The 13,243-nt window shown below is 43.9% G+C and overlaps 1 protein-coding gene across 5 annotated transcripts in view; it reads right to left on the minus strand.

Moving 5' to 3' along the window:
- The window catches only part of SH2D4A (SH2 domain containing 4A), a 51,002-nt gene extending 38,308 nt beyond the window's left edge, over positions 1-12,694 (minus strand). The window contains exons 1-2 of one of the 5 annotated variants that reach the window (XM_016136087.2): positions 12,251-12,694; positions 7,043-7,422 (exon numbers count right to left, since the gene is read on the minus strand). In XM_016136087.2, coding sequence (XP_015991573.2) covers positions 7,043-7,223 — 181 coding nt within the window. In that variant the 5' untranslated portion in view covers positions 7,224-7,422; positions 12,251-12,694. The other 4 variants (XM_016136082.2, XM_016136086.2, XM_016136085.2 and 1 more) reach the window with 4 other exon arrangements.
- Positions 12,695-13,243: the final 549 nt, after the last annotated feature.

The raw sequence follows: 13,243 nt of genomic DNA on the forward strand, positions 1-13,243 counted from the left end.
TGGTAGTGTGATACTTGGTGAAACTACTTAAATAACCCTTGTTTACAACTGGTCAGCATGGGTTGTATTACATTCTAGTTCCCTTACAGCCACACAAGTCATGCTCCCCAAAACCTGGTGAAGGTGGAACATACCTGGGGGAGGCCAAGAGGTACAGTCCCTAAATCTAAAAGACCCAGAGTGAGCTTACCCAGTGCCATTATGGTCCACAGTTGGTTCTGGTCAAGATCCCTGGGCCCTGAGGACCTTGTAGCAGCCAGTGGTGTTGAGCATGGGGAAAGGACACCTGACTGGGACACAGGCTAGGTCATGCTTACAGGTTAGAAATCCACACAGGGACTGTGTCTTGTCTTCTTACATTAAGCAGAAGAACGTTTCCAATTAAAGTGTCTTCTGTCCCATGTATTTTTGACCTACATCTTACTGTTGCCTGAGGATATATTAAAATGCAGGCTGCTCAAAGTGCAGTGGATACTTTCTGCAGGATAATAAAGTTCTAATAAGATACAGGTTGGGCTGGGGGGGGGGGGGCGGGTTATAATCACCGTCTTCACTAACAAAGGAGTCAAGTATCATTCAGAAGGAAGCTGACCTCACGCTGTTTCGCAAGTGGGGAGACAGGGAAAGTGGCACCCAGGGAGGGAGGGGAGATCCATCCTGAGTGTGCCCTCCTGGGGATGGGCCCTGGCCAGCTCGGGCTCAGTGTGAGGAAATGCCAAATGGCTCATTAACTTTAGAAAGCTATCATACCTCATAAAACTCCCTTTATTACACTCTCTCAGGGCGACTAATAATTTTTTTTTTTTTATTATGCTCCTCTCTAAACCTTCACCTAAGTAACTCTATACCAATATTTTAGACAGCAGGAGGAAGATGCCCAGAGAGGAGACTGGCAGAGTGCCAGGGGAGGCGGGCGGGGGAACCCATGGATTCCAGCAGCTCTGCTCAGTACGGAGCAGCACACGATCCCTCAAACAACTGTTTCTGGAGAGCTCCATAGGCTGCAGGCAGCAGCCCCAGGGAGAAGAGGGTGGGGGAGAGAAATCCAGAGCTGCCTCTGAACGGAGGAGGGTGTTTAGAAACTAAGTGTAGAGAGCCAAAGGAGAGGACCAGAGTCTTGATGTTTTAAAAGGAGGCGGGTGGGGAGAGTACAATGAAGATACATTGTGGTTTGGGGGCAAGAAGAAAGGGAACTAGACGCGAGAAGCCAGATTTAGCAGATGCCAAAAAAAGAGGCTCTTGACAGAGTGGCATGGACCACAGTCTCCGTTCTGAGTACTTCGCACCTTTAGGAGATCTTAAGTGGAGCCTGAAAACAGGGTTCCAGTGGAACGCAATGCCCTAAAACCTTAGGGGAGGGGAGGGAAGTCATTGCAGGAAAATTGTAGTAAAATGAGGGTTAGATCTGATACCCTCAGCTTCGTACCAATGAGGGAAAACTATTAAGGCCTCTGTTTGGTTCATTCCATAAAAACTTACTGAGTTTATAACTCTAAGAGCTAGATGCTGCAGGGATACAGAAATAAAACAGATGTGGCTATTCTCCTACAAGCCACCTACAGTCTGTGGGAGAAAGAGTGAGGCATCAAATTACTCGTTTAATTAATTTTATTGGGTATCTATTATGTGGCAGGCACTGAGATAGGTGCAAGCAAACACCTATGAATAGGACAGACCAGCCCCTGCCTTCAGGGAACTTACATTCTAGCTGGAGGAGGCAGACATCGAACAATGAATTGATTATAAAAGTAATACACTTAAAAAGGGGAGTGTTAATGGGTGCTGCAGGAATGCTTAAGAAGGAGAACTAACCAGTGCGGAGGGCCAGAGGGACATACTTTATAGCCACCTTAAATTTTAAGTCTAGTGAAGATTCAGAGGATGGAGAAATTGCTTTGGAAGGACAGAGAAGAAATAAGAAGAAAAGTTCTTTATGTTGAGTTTTGGAGGATGGATATGGGATTTAGACAGACAGAGAATAGAAGCAGGTTTGATGCCTGACACAAAGAACAGCACGATCAAGGATCAGAGAAGAGAATCAATGAGGGGTATGGAGAAGCAGGGTCTCAACCAGAGCTGAAAAGGATTTTAAAAGTCACCTGGCCATGGGCTGAGGATCTTGCAGGGGAGCAGAGGGCCACATGGCACAGACACCTGGCTAAAGGATTTAAACGTCGGTCCTATACTGCATAAAGCCGGAAGTGGTATTAAAATTCCAGCATTTCCACTGACTCTTTATGTGACCATGCATATGTCACTTTACCTCTCTGAGCTTGAGTTCCCTCTTTGTTAAAACACAGGTAATAAGTCTGACCTCATAAGCCTGTCATATGATAAATGCTCAAAAAGTATTATTAGTTCCATGTTCTTGATCAAGTGACCAATGAAGAGTCTATGATTGCCTGTTTTCAGTGCCAGCATCGGAGAAGTGATTTAGGAAGCGCGAGGGCATGTCAGCATGTAGCGTGAATCGGGGTAGTAGTATGAGGTGCGTGTTCAGTGAGTGAGTGAGTGGTGGAGGGAACGGGGAAAAGACCAGGAGGGAGGTGACCGAGGCCCTAACGAGGGAGAGGACAGTAAGGACTAGGCGGCTGAATCAGTGAAGGACTCAGAGATGATGCCAGCACTTTGAGACTTACTAACTAGGCGGACAGTGGGAGGATGGCAGAAACAGTGACATCGAAAAAATACTTTTGTTTGAGAAATAATATAACGAGCTATTTTGGAAATGTAAAATTAATTATGTTGAATTTTATTAGAAATCTACATTAGCAGTTTCAGTAGATATCTGAAATATGGAACCTGAGTTTTGAAGTGAGGTCGACATTGCCCATGTGAATTTAGGAATTACTTCATGGATGTCATTGTCGGAGGCATTGGCACAGATGAATTCACAGAGAACAAAGCCTACTAGAGAACCTTGGAAAAGCATTTGCTCCATTTAGGAGGCAGATGAAAAGGAAGGAAAAAGAGAGTCTTGATTCAAAAGAAAAAAAAAAAAAGGATTCTGATTTCTAAATAACTAATTAATGTAGAAGGAGATGGGGAGGACGCACTGCCCTGCAGCCGCGAGAGAAGGGAGAGAACAAAGTTGCACGCCCTGAGATGAGGAAGATCTTCCGCAGTCTCTGACCTCTGAGAGAGTAAATCTGGGGAGACGGGTAGGGGAAGGCTACAGAATCGGGAGAGAAAGGATGGTAAGAGGTGGAGGCTGTAAGTATGTGCTCTGGAAGAGTTTGGTATGAGGAAGAAAAGGAGAATTCTGTCATTGTTCAACGTGTACTGAGCATCTGCTCTGCTCCAGGCACTGCGCCCAGGCCTATGGGAGAAAGAGCAGCTCAGGAGCACAGAAGGTTGAAAGGTTTCTTTAAACGGGGGAGACACGGACAGGTTTCACACCTGGGCTATTGGAAGGAGACAGAGAAAAGGCTCCAGGGACCGGGCCAGGGGAATGACAGATGGAGGGATATGCAGAGAGTATGTAAAGAAAGTGTTGATGAGGAGAGGAGAAAAGCTCCAGTCTGGTAAGAGTCGAAAACTGATATGCATAGAAATGCATTTCTGTCCCCAAAGTCCTTCCTTAAAGTAAAGGTATAAACTTAAGGGATCCTAATGGGGCAGGTACCGCTCATCAATATTTACTGCTTTCCAGCAATCTGGATTTTCTGTCTACTTCACCTCAAAATTACATGCACTCTTTAGTCAGAGGACACTGAGAAAAGGGCCTTTTTATAACACTTCCGTTTCATTATAAGTTTTTCTCCCAGTCCTTGAATCATGTTTGGATATTGCAGTTTTCTTCATGTTTGCTTTCTCAAGGATTCTTGAGAATTTCGTCTAAAACCAACTTTTCTAGAATAGTAGGTTAATCCTGCTTGGCACCACAGCACAAAGAACCACTGAGCAGAGGTTCACATCCACACCTCATTCCCCCACATAAAGCCTTAACGAGACAGTGTTGTAAAATATCCCATAAAGTGGGGTGACGCACGGCCTTGACAGGGAAATGGCCAGGCTCATCCCAGTCTTATATCACAGCGTGACGTTGCTCACGTCTCTCTGTCTGATTTCATAGTCTAGAGCAGAGCTGTCCAAATGTGAGTTATAGCTGTAATTATACACTTTCTAGTAGCCCCACTACCAAATTAAAAAAAAAAAACAGATAAAATTAATTTTGATATATTTTATTTTACCCAAGATATCTAAAATATTATCATGTCAATATATAATGAATATAAAATTATTAATGTGGTATTTTACACTACTTTCTTCCTACCAGGTCTTTGAAATTTGGTAATTTACACTTCCAGCACACTTCGATCCAGACTAGCCTCGTTTCACAGGTTCGACAGCCACATGTGACCAGTGGCCAGTGGTAACACTGGGCAGCACAGGTCTAGACCCCTGGTTACACCCTAGCAGGCAGAGGAGGGCCATAATTCTCCCTATCTCGAAGAATCGTATTTTCCCACCACATTCTGATCTATAATTTTCTGATCTATTACTGAATTAAATCTATACTTCTGATTGTTTTTCAGCTCCTCCTAGTTTTGCTTTAAGATTACTAAAAGGTGGGCAAGTACCTGGGATGCACAATATCAAACATTTTAGTGATTCTCTTTGAAAACTCACCATAGTGGACAGTATAGAGATAAAAATGACCAGATGACAATGAAAGCACTGTTCAGTGGTGAGCTAGAATGATGTAAAGGAATGGGAGGTGGGCATAAAATATATTTACTTAAATTTTTAACGTTAAATTTATTAGGGTAACAAATGAATTAATTAAACAAAGCAAACAAACTCAAAGATATATTTAAAGAGCCAAGAAAAGGACACTCTCCAAAGCCTGGCTAAGAACTGTTAAAAAAAACAGCATATAAGTCAGCCCAGTACAAACCGGGCAGGGGCCAGGGCAAGGGAGGCAGGGAGGCAGGGAGCACAGGCAGAAAAGGCGCAGAGCACACAAGGAGGTGTCTCAACGACAATGGCCAGGGGCTAGTAGGTTTGCAGCCCAAACACACCTCTGGGGAGGACCTGCCATGATAACATTGCCTATACCATCTGTGGCTTTGTCTTCAGAGACAGAACAAGATGAATTATAGAGAAGTGTCTTTTTAAGAGAAGCAGGAAAAGAGCCACAAAAATCTTTCTTTTCTGTAGAGAGAAGAACTAGCGTAGTGCAAAATGTTTTTCAAAGTGTTAAATTTAAGGGAGTAATGAACTTTTCACATGAACTACAGATAGAACTTTCATTGTGTATATTAACATACTTTTTCATGATCATTTAACTAATAAAGTAATATAGGTTTTCCGAGAGGTAGATTCAAAACTCTGCAAAGGGAAAATTTAAGCAAAGAAACTGAAATTATCTTAAGGATCACTGTAAGGAGATCAATTCAGCAAACATATGAAGCCTAAAGTCTAAAATCTTACAAAGTGTCTGGACCATTAACTCAAAGGGCAAGAACCCTTCAGCTCTCAACCATTCACAAAGGCACCCATCATATCAATACGTCCTGTCCACAATGAACATGATGCCCAAAGAGGCCAGGTAAAGCTAAAAAGCTCTGATTAAATAATGCAAGGAGAGGAATAAACCAGGTCAGAAAATTAGAAGGGTTATGCTTCAGTGTGAACATGTTACTTTTAGAAGAAAAAAATTCTATTTTGGATAGCGTACAGTACTATGAAATCCAACAGATCTGGGTACCTACTGGAGATATGACCTCGTATATATTAGTTCTCCGATTCTAGTTTCTTCATTAATAAAATGGGACTGTTAATACCGACTTTGCAGAAGTTTTGTGAAGATGAGACATAATGTGTGTAAAAGTGCTTTGCATAGGATCTGACAAAACAGGTATTTAACGAATAGCTGCTATTGATAATAATAATAAATGAGCTACTCATATTTATATCCATATTATTATTAAGGCTTAATTGGAAAAAAAGTTTTAATAAAAAAAACAGTATAAGATAAAGGTCACTAAACTGACTTCCTTTTTGAGTTTGTGTATATATCAGCAGGCAAATGAGATTCATTTTCTCAATCTTTGACACTCCTAATAGTTGTATTAATTTTATTTTCCCTAGCTTAATTAAAAAAAAAAAAAAGGTAAAATTGGTCTTGAATGCCTGTGTAAGTGACCTTGATTTCTCTTTGTGTGTGTTTTTTAACAACTTAAGTATTCATCCATGACCAAATTTGACGGTGGGGGGTGGGAGGGGTTGGAGAAAGGGCAGGAGTGGTTAATGTGCACTTTTCTGTGACTATGTGACTGTGTACATATACTTCAAGTCTTGATGTACAAAGAATTCCTCCCCTTTGGTCTCGAGCAACTAAGGGATTCCTTGGGTCAAGAAGAAATACATCTGAAAAATTAACTCACACTAAAAACTGAGTATTATGACTTTTTGGCTTATAGCATATTTGTATTTTAAGAGGGAACTTCCCTAAAAAACATAACTGAAAGAAAAATCTCTTAAAGTCTAAGAAATACAAACACAATTGCTATAAAGATGCTGATACAAGGACTTTGTATGTTGGTAAGTAGAACCGACCAGCTATTTAACGAATAGCTGCTATTGGTAATAATAATAAATGAACTACTCATATTTATATCCATATTACTATTAAGGCTTAATTGGAAAAAGATTTTAATAAAAAACAGTAAAAGGTAAAGGTCACTAAACTAGGCATCTGTGACAATAAGCAGGATAGACACCTTCCTTAATACTCTACATCAAACTTCACAGGTGACTTGTTACTTCAGCTCAAAGTCAGTCGAATTTCAAGTAAGAGATCTGCTTACACAACTCCAGGGTAACTGTTCTGCACGCACCCGCGCATGTGTGCACGCGCCTCTGTGTAGACTTCTAGTTGATAAATTGCACGATTAGAATTTCAATACATTTAGAGTCCATCTACCAAATTGGAACTTGCACCTGGCTTGGCTTGCTTCTGACTAGTTTGAAATGTTAAAAGAAGCTGAGGGCCATTCTCCTAACACATTCACAGAGGAGATATAGCTAAGTTTACCTTTCTTTGGCCTGGATTTCACTGGCAAGGACTCCTGTTTTTCCATTGCTGCTTCTCTTTCTTTCCATCGGCGGATCTGTTCCTCCCTCATCTTGAAGAACAGGATCTGTTTCTGTTCTTCGCTGAGCTCTGCCAGCAGCTCAGGATCTATGTACATCTCTGCTAGTATCTGTTTCAGCATCTTTGCAGGTCTGGAGTCTTTTACACCTGTGACAAAAGTTCTTGAAATTGGCTTCCAAGTGTGTGCCTCCACCTGGGCTGGCACCTGGATGGACCTTCCTGGAGACTCAGAGCAATCCTGAATGACTGGGATAATAATTCAGCTAACTGGTTCTTGGTCTCCAGCACCAAACATCCTGTCCAAAATGCCGTTCACAAACCTGCAAAAAGCAACAGCCAAAAATCAGTCAGTATTAAAATGTGTAGACACTGGACAAGGACAGGCTTAGGAATAAAGCGTGGAGGAAATGCAGTATCACTTTTCATTCAGGGAATAGAGAAGAAAAGGTGAGGCGTGCTTTGTTGAGAGTTTGTGTAACTTCTATCCTGTAATTTCCAAAGATACTTTATCAAAAACACAAAAGAAACCCTAACGTTTTACAGGTCAATCTCAGGGAAACAAAAAAATTAACAGAGGTTTGGCCTTCTCCCAACCAAGCAAACATATTATTACCTCAGAGCCTAATAAACCACCAACTGTATGGCTGAGAAAAGAATTTCTTTTAAAAAGGCCCAGAAATAAATTAAAAGACTTTTTCCAAACAACTTATTTCAAAACAACATACTATTTTTTAAGATTTCACAGAATTACCCACCTCGAACCAAACCAAAACAGAATCATGCTCAAGGAAGGAAAAAGAAGAAATAAAAATTAGACCACAATTTTCCCATTTCCCGTTAACAGTAGCACTGAATAAACACAATTATGTACTTTTATCTTCATGGAAGGACAATGCAATTTCCAGACAACCTACTAGAATCATGAAAACAGTGCAGGTGCAGGAGAGAACATTTACATACATTCTGGAAGGTCACCAGGTTTCAGGTGTACCTCCTCCAGATAATTGAATTTAATAAAATCTAAATTTACAGACCAGATAAACTAGGGGAATGAAGAGGTGATTAGGCTCATTAGAAAAGATCCTTGTTTTATAAAGTGTTTACCCCGAGGCTCCTTTAAAAAGGAGCCATAGACTGGTACATGCACCAGTGGTTTCACAGCGATTCTATTGGGGGCGGGGGGCAGGTAACAATTCCACTGAGGTTTCATTCTACTCACACATTTGTTCGGCCGATTTAAAAAAAAAAAAATAGCAAATCTTCAGACTTTCATAATCGGAATAAAATTGTTTACATTTCCATTCTAGAATAAAAGGCTTTTAATTTGTTTAAATATGATACACAAAAAAAGCTTTCTTACTGTGACTTTTCAGGATTACCAAAAACTCTAAGAAATTGATTAGAAATTTGGTGTTTATAACATCTCAGTAATCTCACCATCTAGCCATGCCCTCTCAAATCTCACTTCTCCAAACTAAGTTCAAATGCTCTGAAACTTCACACTAGTCACTTAGCCTCCTAGTTCCTTTACCTTGTCATCCACACAGCTGGGCTGTGAGCTCCTTCCACCTCCTGGGAATGTCCTTGAGCTCCCCCTTCTTCCTCTTCTTCCTTGCACATATTCTCCATTTACACCAGTTTTTTGAGACAAACACTCTCAACAGCTCCACCCCATAGTGGTTTGCATACACAGCACATAGCTAGATTCACTAACTATTCATTGTGTACAGGGACTTTTACTGAGGCTACAATTATTCTTGCTAACTGCATCCTATAATCTCCTGCAGCATTCAACTACCGAACTCAAGTGAAACACAATATTAAGAGAAAATTTTAAAAGGATTAAAAGCAATGTGATTTCAATTCAGTCTGGCATGCCTATCCCAGGCTCCCTTCCTACCTTTTAATTTTGCTTTGAGGTGACCCTCTAAGGCTATTAACAGATACAGAATCGAAGTCCTGTAATGCTATTTTGACTTTCGGGTTCTAACAGCTTCTCAAGGGGTGGGCCCACTAAATTCACACCAAAGGAGAGGTTTCCAGAAACTATGCTTTTATCCGTAGATGATGGGAACCAGGAGAAGAATTTGGGTCCTTGGCACACTCGACTCCAGTGCTGAGATGAAGTGGTAAGAAACCAAAGTGAATGACTCCTTGACATTCCAGTAAATGTCCTTCGGTTGCCCCATTCCATGACTCTAATGGTTGATATTCACAGAACTAAAACATGGTAGAAAATGAGTTCAACAAAGCTTCTGCTCGTTCCCCATTTCGAATGGGATAAATCCTAGCAACAGTTATGGCATGAGTAGAGCCCGAAAGTGCCAAATTCACATTTTCCCTCTCCCCGACCCAGAGCACTCCCAATAATAAGAGCTTACACTTACTGTGTCAGCCACTACCTTCAGCACTTTGCCTGTATTAGCTCATTTAATCTTCACTGTAGGTCTTGGAGTTGAGTCCCTCACTAGCCCCATTTCACAGATGGAGAAGATGGAAAGTGGCGGAGCTGGGCAGCCTGGCTTTAAGTCGGCTCTACTGTACTTCACCCGTACAGTGGAGTTTCTTTGCGAGCCCAGAACATCATCAGGATGTGGAACCACATGTAAAATCTCAGAAGGAAGACTAGCGAATTCTTGAAGCAACGGAAATGTTGACCTGAAAGTGCCTGACACAGAGTGCCTTATGGGCAGAAGCCTCATCCTGGTAATTGAGGTTAAGCTTAAGGGTGGCCAGGTATTGAAAAGACCCCACCCTGGGAAGAACAGCAAGGAACTGACTGTAGCGCTGGACCAGGTGTGAATGTTGTTTGTTCACTTTTTTTCTCCCAGTTTCCCTGCTCACATAACCACTAGGAGTAGCAAAAATGGTACAGTCTCTCACAAGTGTGATGAGAGGCTCAACCTTTCACAATTTTAATTTTTCATTTGCTTTTTGTAGCAAACATGGATTTTTAGCAGTAAACTAGTGGATCTTGAAGAAAAGGCACTTGTTTCCCTGAGTCCTCAGAGAATACTTGGGGATTGGCTGACAACTGTCTTATGGCAAAGCTGCTGAATAACATGTACACCATTCTAAGGATGTTGATTCCTACTGGTGCGAATGAACTCTTTCCTCCCCTATGCTATCAGATGGACAACTCAATCACAGCACTGGTCTCTCACAGGACAATCAGCAAGGGACCCTAACCTGGACTCCCAGCTCAGCCTCTCATGAGTTGTGAGACTTTGGGCTGTTACTTCACTTCTCCGGACTCAGTTTTCTCATCTTTGAAATGAGGGTCTGCCCTGTGAATCTTTGTAATTTGAGGACTATGCCGGATAATCTGTGTGAAGTTACAGAGACAAGTGGAGCCAGGGGAAAGAAATAGAAATGAGGAAATTAACTAACCAGGGTTTTTCCCACTTTCACTCCCTGACAGGACAACCATTGCTGATACTAATTAAAGCTCAAATGACTTTCCCCTAATGTACAGTGTTACAAAATTCCAGTTATTCAAGAGCCAATAAAAAGAAAAAGCTCAGCCAACTTGGGTTTCTTCTTCCACAGCACTTTTCTTAAGAAAGAAATGACAAGCCACAAGCCCACATCTGCTATTTATTCCAAAAATAAATTTCTAAAGGGTCATAGGACCAGTTGTTTCTCAAGATACCCACAGATTTGGCCTGATTGTCACACCTTCCACAGCCCTGTTCTACAAAATAAAAATTGTGTTTTTAATGACTCTGAGACATAAATAAATAAATAAATAAATAAATAAATAAATAAATAAATAAATACAACCTCCTAAAAGATCCAGCCTGAGATACAGCCTAAATCATAAAAGTATTGTAATACAGACACTATAACTTTAATGTTAAGAACACAGTTTGAATTTTAATTGTTTTAAAATAATTGTTTTTTGATTTTCAGTTATTTTATTCAACTTTTGTAATCTATCTGCAAAAGGGCCATTTTTGAGGACAAAATAAATTACCAGAGGTGACAGCAATTTGGTAAGTTTCGCAAATATATACCATTCTTCAGAAATTTGAAATTACTGTATACACAGATTTATCTGGAAAATTCCACCCACACACCAAATCTATGCCCACATATGCCTTCGAGTTATTTATTCACTTAAAAAATACTATATTTAAGAGGTTTCTATTAAACAGGCATTCAAATAAAAACCTCTTAGGAGGTGAAGAGACTAAGTTTAGAGAAAGAGAGGGGCCACACTTGCCTCTTCCTATGATCCTGGGGAGGGAAAAACAACTCTGAGAAAACCAACAAATTGTGACTTCTCACCGCGTCTCCATACACGCCCCCTTTGGACGCCCACAAAAACTCCAGGGGCAGGAGCGGGCAGGGGTGCCCACCTGGTGCAGGGAGGTCATCGCCACCAAGCTGACTAGGGGCCATGGTCTGGGTCCGAAGCAGGCCCTGGCCGTGCGCGCTCCAAACCCACCAGGCACCGTGGGTGCCGGCGCGCTGAAACCGTTTCCCCGGACCGTCCTGATAGGTCTGGGACGGACGTCCACACAGCTCTACCCACGTGTGTGCCTGTGCTCGTCCGCGGTGCAGTCGCTCCCGCACAGCGGCGTGGGGTGCCCGTCGCGGGGCGGTTGGGAGCCCGGGGCAGCCGTGGGGAGACGCGCGGCGCCGGAGCTGTTCGACAGAAATCCAGAAACTGCAGAACAGCCCAGACCCTCCCACGCCGCCACCACCCGGCCGCCCCAGCTCCCTCCCCGGCGGAACCCTCCTGACGTGCGTGCACACGCCCCTGGGTGACATGGAGCCCCGCCTGCAGCCCCAGAACTGCGCCTAGACCTCCCACGTGCCCTGCGGCTGTCCTGTCAGGATCCCCTTTACCGCGACCACGAACCCCGACCCCTGGAGCACCGCCGCTCACCTGCCGGCGGGTCCAGACACCGGACACCGGACACCGGACACTCGCCCGCCTCGGCCTTGCTCGCTGCCCAGCGCCGCACCTGAGCCCAACCTAGGAGCGGCCAAGGGGCCGGGGGACGGGCGCGGGCCGTGGGGACCCAGGCCTCACCGCCCGCCTCCCCCAGCCCCTGCCCTCTGCGTTCCCCCTCGAGGTCGCCCCCCAAACTCTTTTCTCAGCCTCCCGTTCCCGGCCTCCCTCCCTATCCCAGCACCCACCTGTTCAGAGTCTGGGGTTCGCCTGGCAGGGCGACCCGCGCACGCACCACGTCCTGCTGGGCCGCCCAGAGCTCTGGAATGGAGGAAGGGACAGTGAGAGGCGCCCGCGGGCGGCACAGGCTGGCTGGACAAACACTCCGGTGAAATGTTGGCAAAGAGTGTCCCTCAGCCCCGGCCCGCCCGTGCCGCCCCACCCGCGGCCCACATGCCGGGGTGACTGACTGGGCGCTCGCGGCCCCACCCAGGTGCTTGGACACGCTCCAGGCTCGGGTGGCGGCGGGGCCGAGCAGCCTGCTGCATCCCAGGCCTGCCCTGTCCGGATCCGCGGTGGTCTGGGACCAGGCCTCCCCTCCAGCTGCAGTCTTCGAGGGCTCGTCCTGACATCTCGGGTCCTGCGGAACTTATTAATATCAGCGGCCTGGCCACTTTTTCACCCCAGAGCTCAGAGTTTCTTGCAAGGCGGAGCCTGCGTAGGCGGGCAGGCCCTTCTCAGTTACACTGAGCCCCGCTGGCCGAGTCTGCTCACCTCTCTGTCGGGTTCTGCTCCTGCGTCTCTTGGAGATTATTTATTTATTTATTTATTTATTTATTTTATTTATTTATTTTCCCTTTGTTGCCATTAAGTAAATGACGAAACTCTCAGGCACTTGCAAGTACAAGTATGGCTCTGCAAGACAGGATCAAGGAGAAAAGCTGGAAAAATAGAGACCGAAAACAACAGGCAGAGAAAGAAAATAAAAGAAATTTAGAGGAAGGGTTAAGAAGGTCAAGAATCTTGTGAATTGCAGCAAGAACAGGTTGGGGAGGTGCTTGAAGGGAGGAGCTGACTGAGGACAGGAAAAGGAAATCTTGCAGGAAAGTGAAGAAGCAGCAAAGTAGACATTGGAGGGCTTGTTCCACTGAAGAGGAACACTTAATATGTAGAGAAAAACAGCTCCATTTGGTGAATGGCAGATTGCACGTGTTGGGGGAAGATACAATAAGCAGTGAGCA

Source organism: Rousettus aegyptiacus, unplaced genomic scaffold (genome assembly GCF_014176215.1).
Source record: "Rousettus aegyptiacus isolate mRouAeg1 unplaced genomic scaffold, mRouAeg1.p scaffold_m13_p_11, whole genome shotgun sequence".
In the NCBI taxonomy this organism is placed as follows: Eukaryota; Metazoa; Chordata; class Mammalia; order Chiroptera; family Pteropodidae; genus Rousettus; species Rousettus aegyptiacus.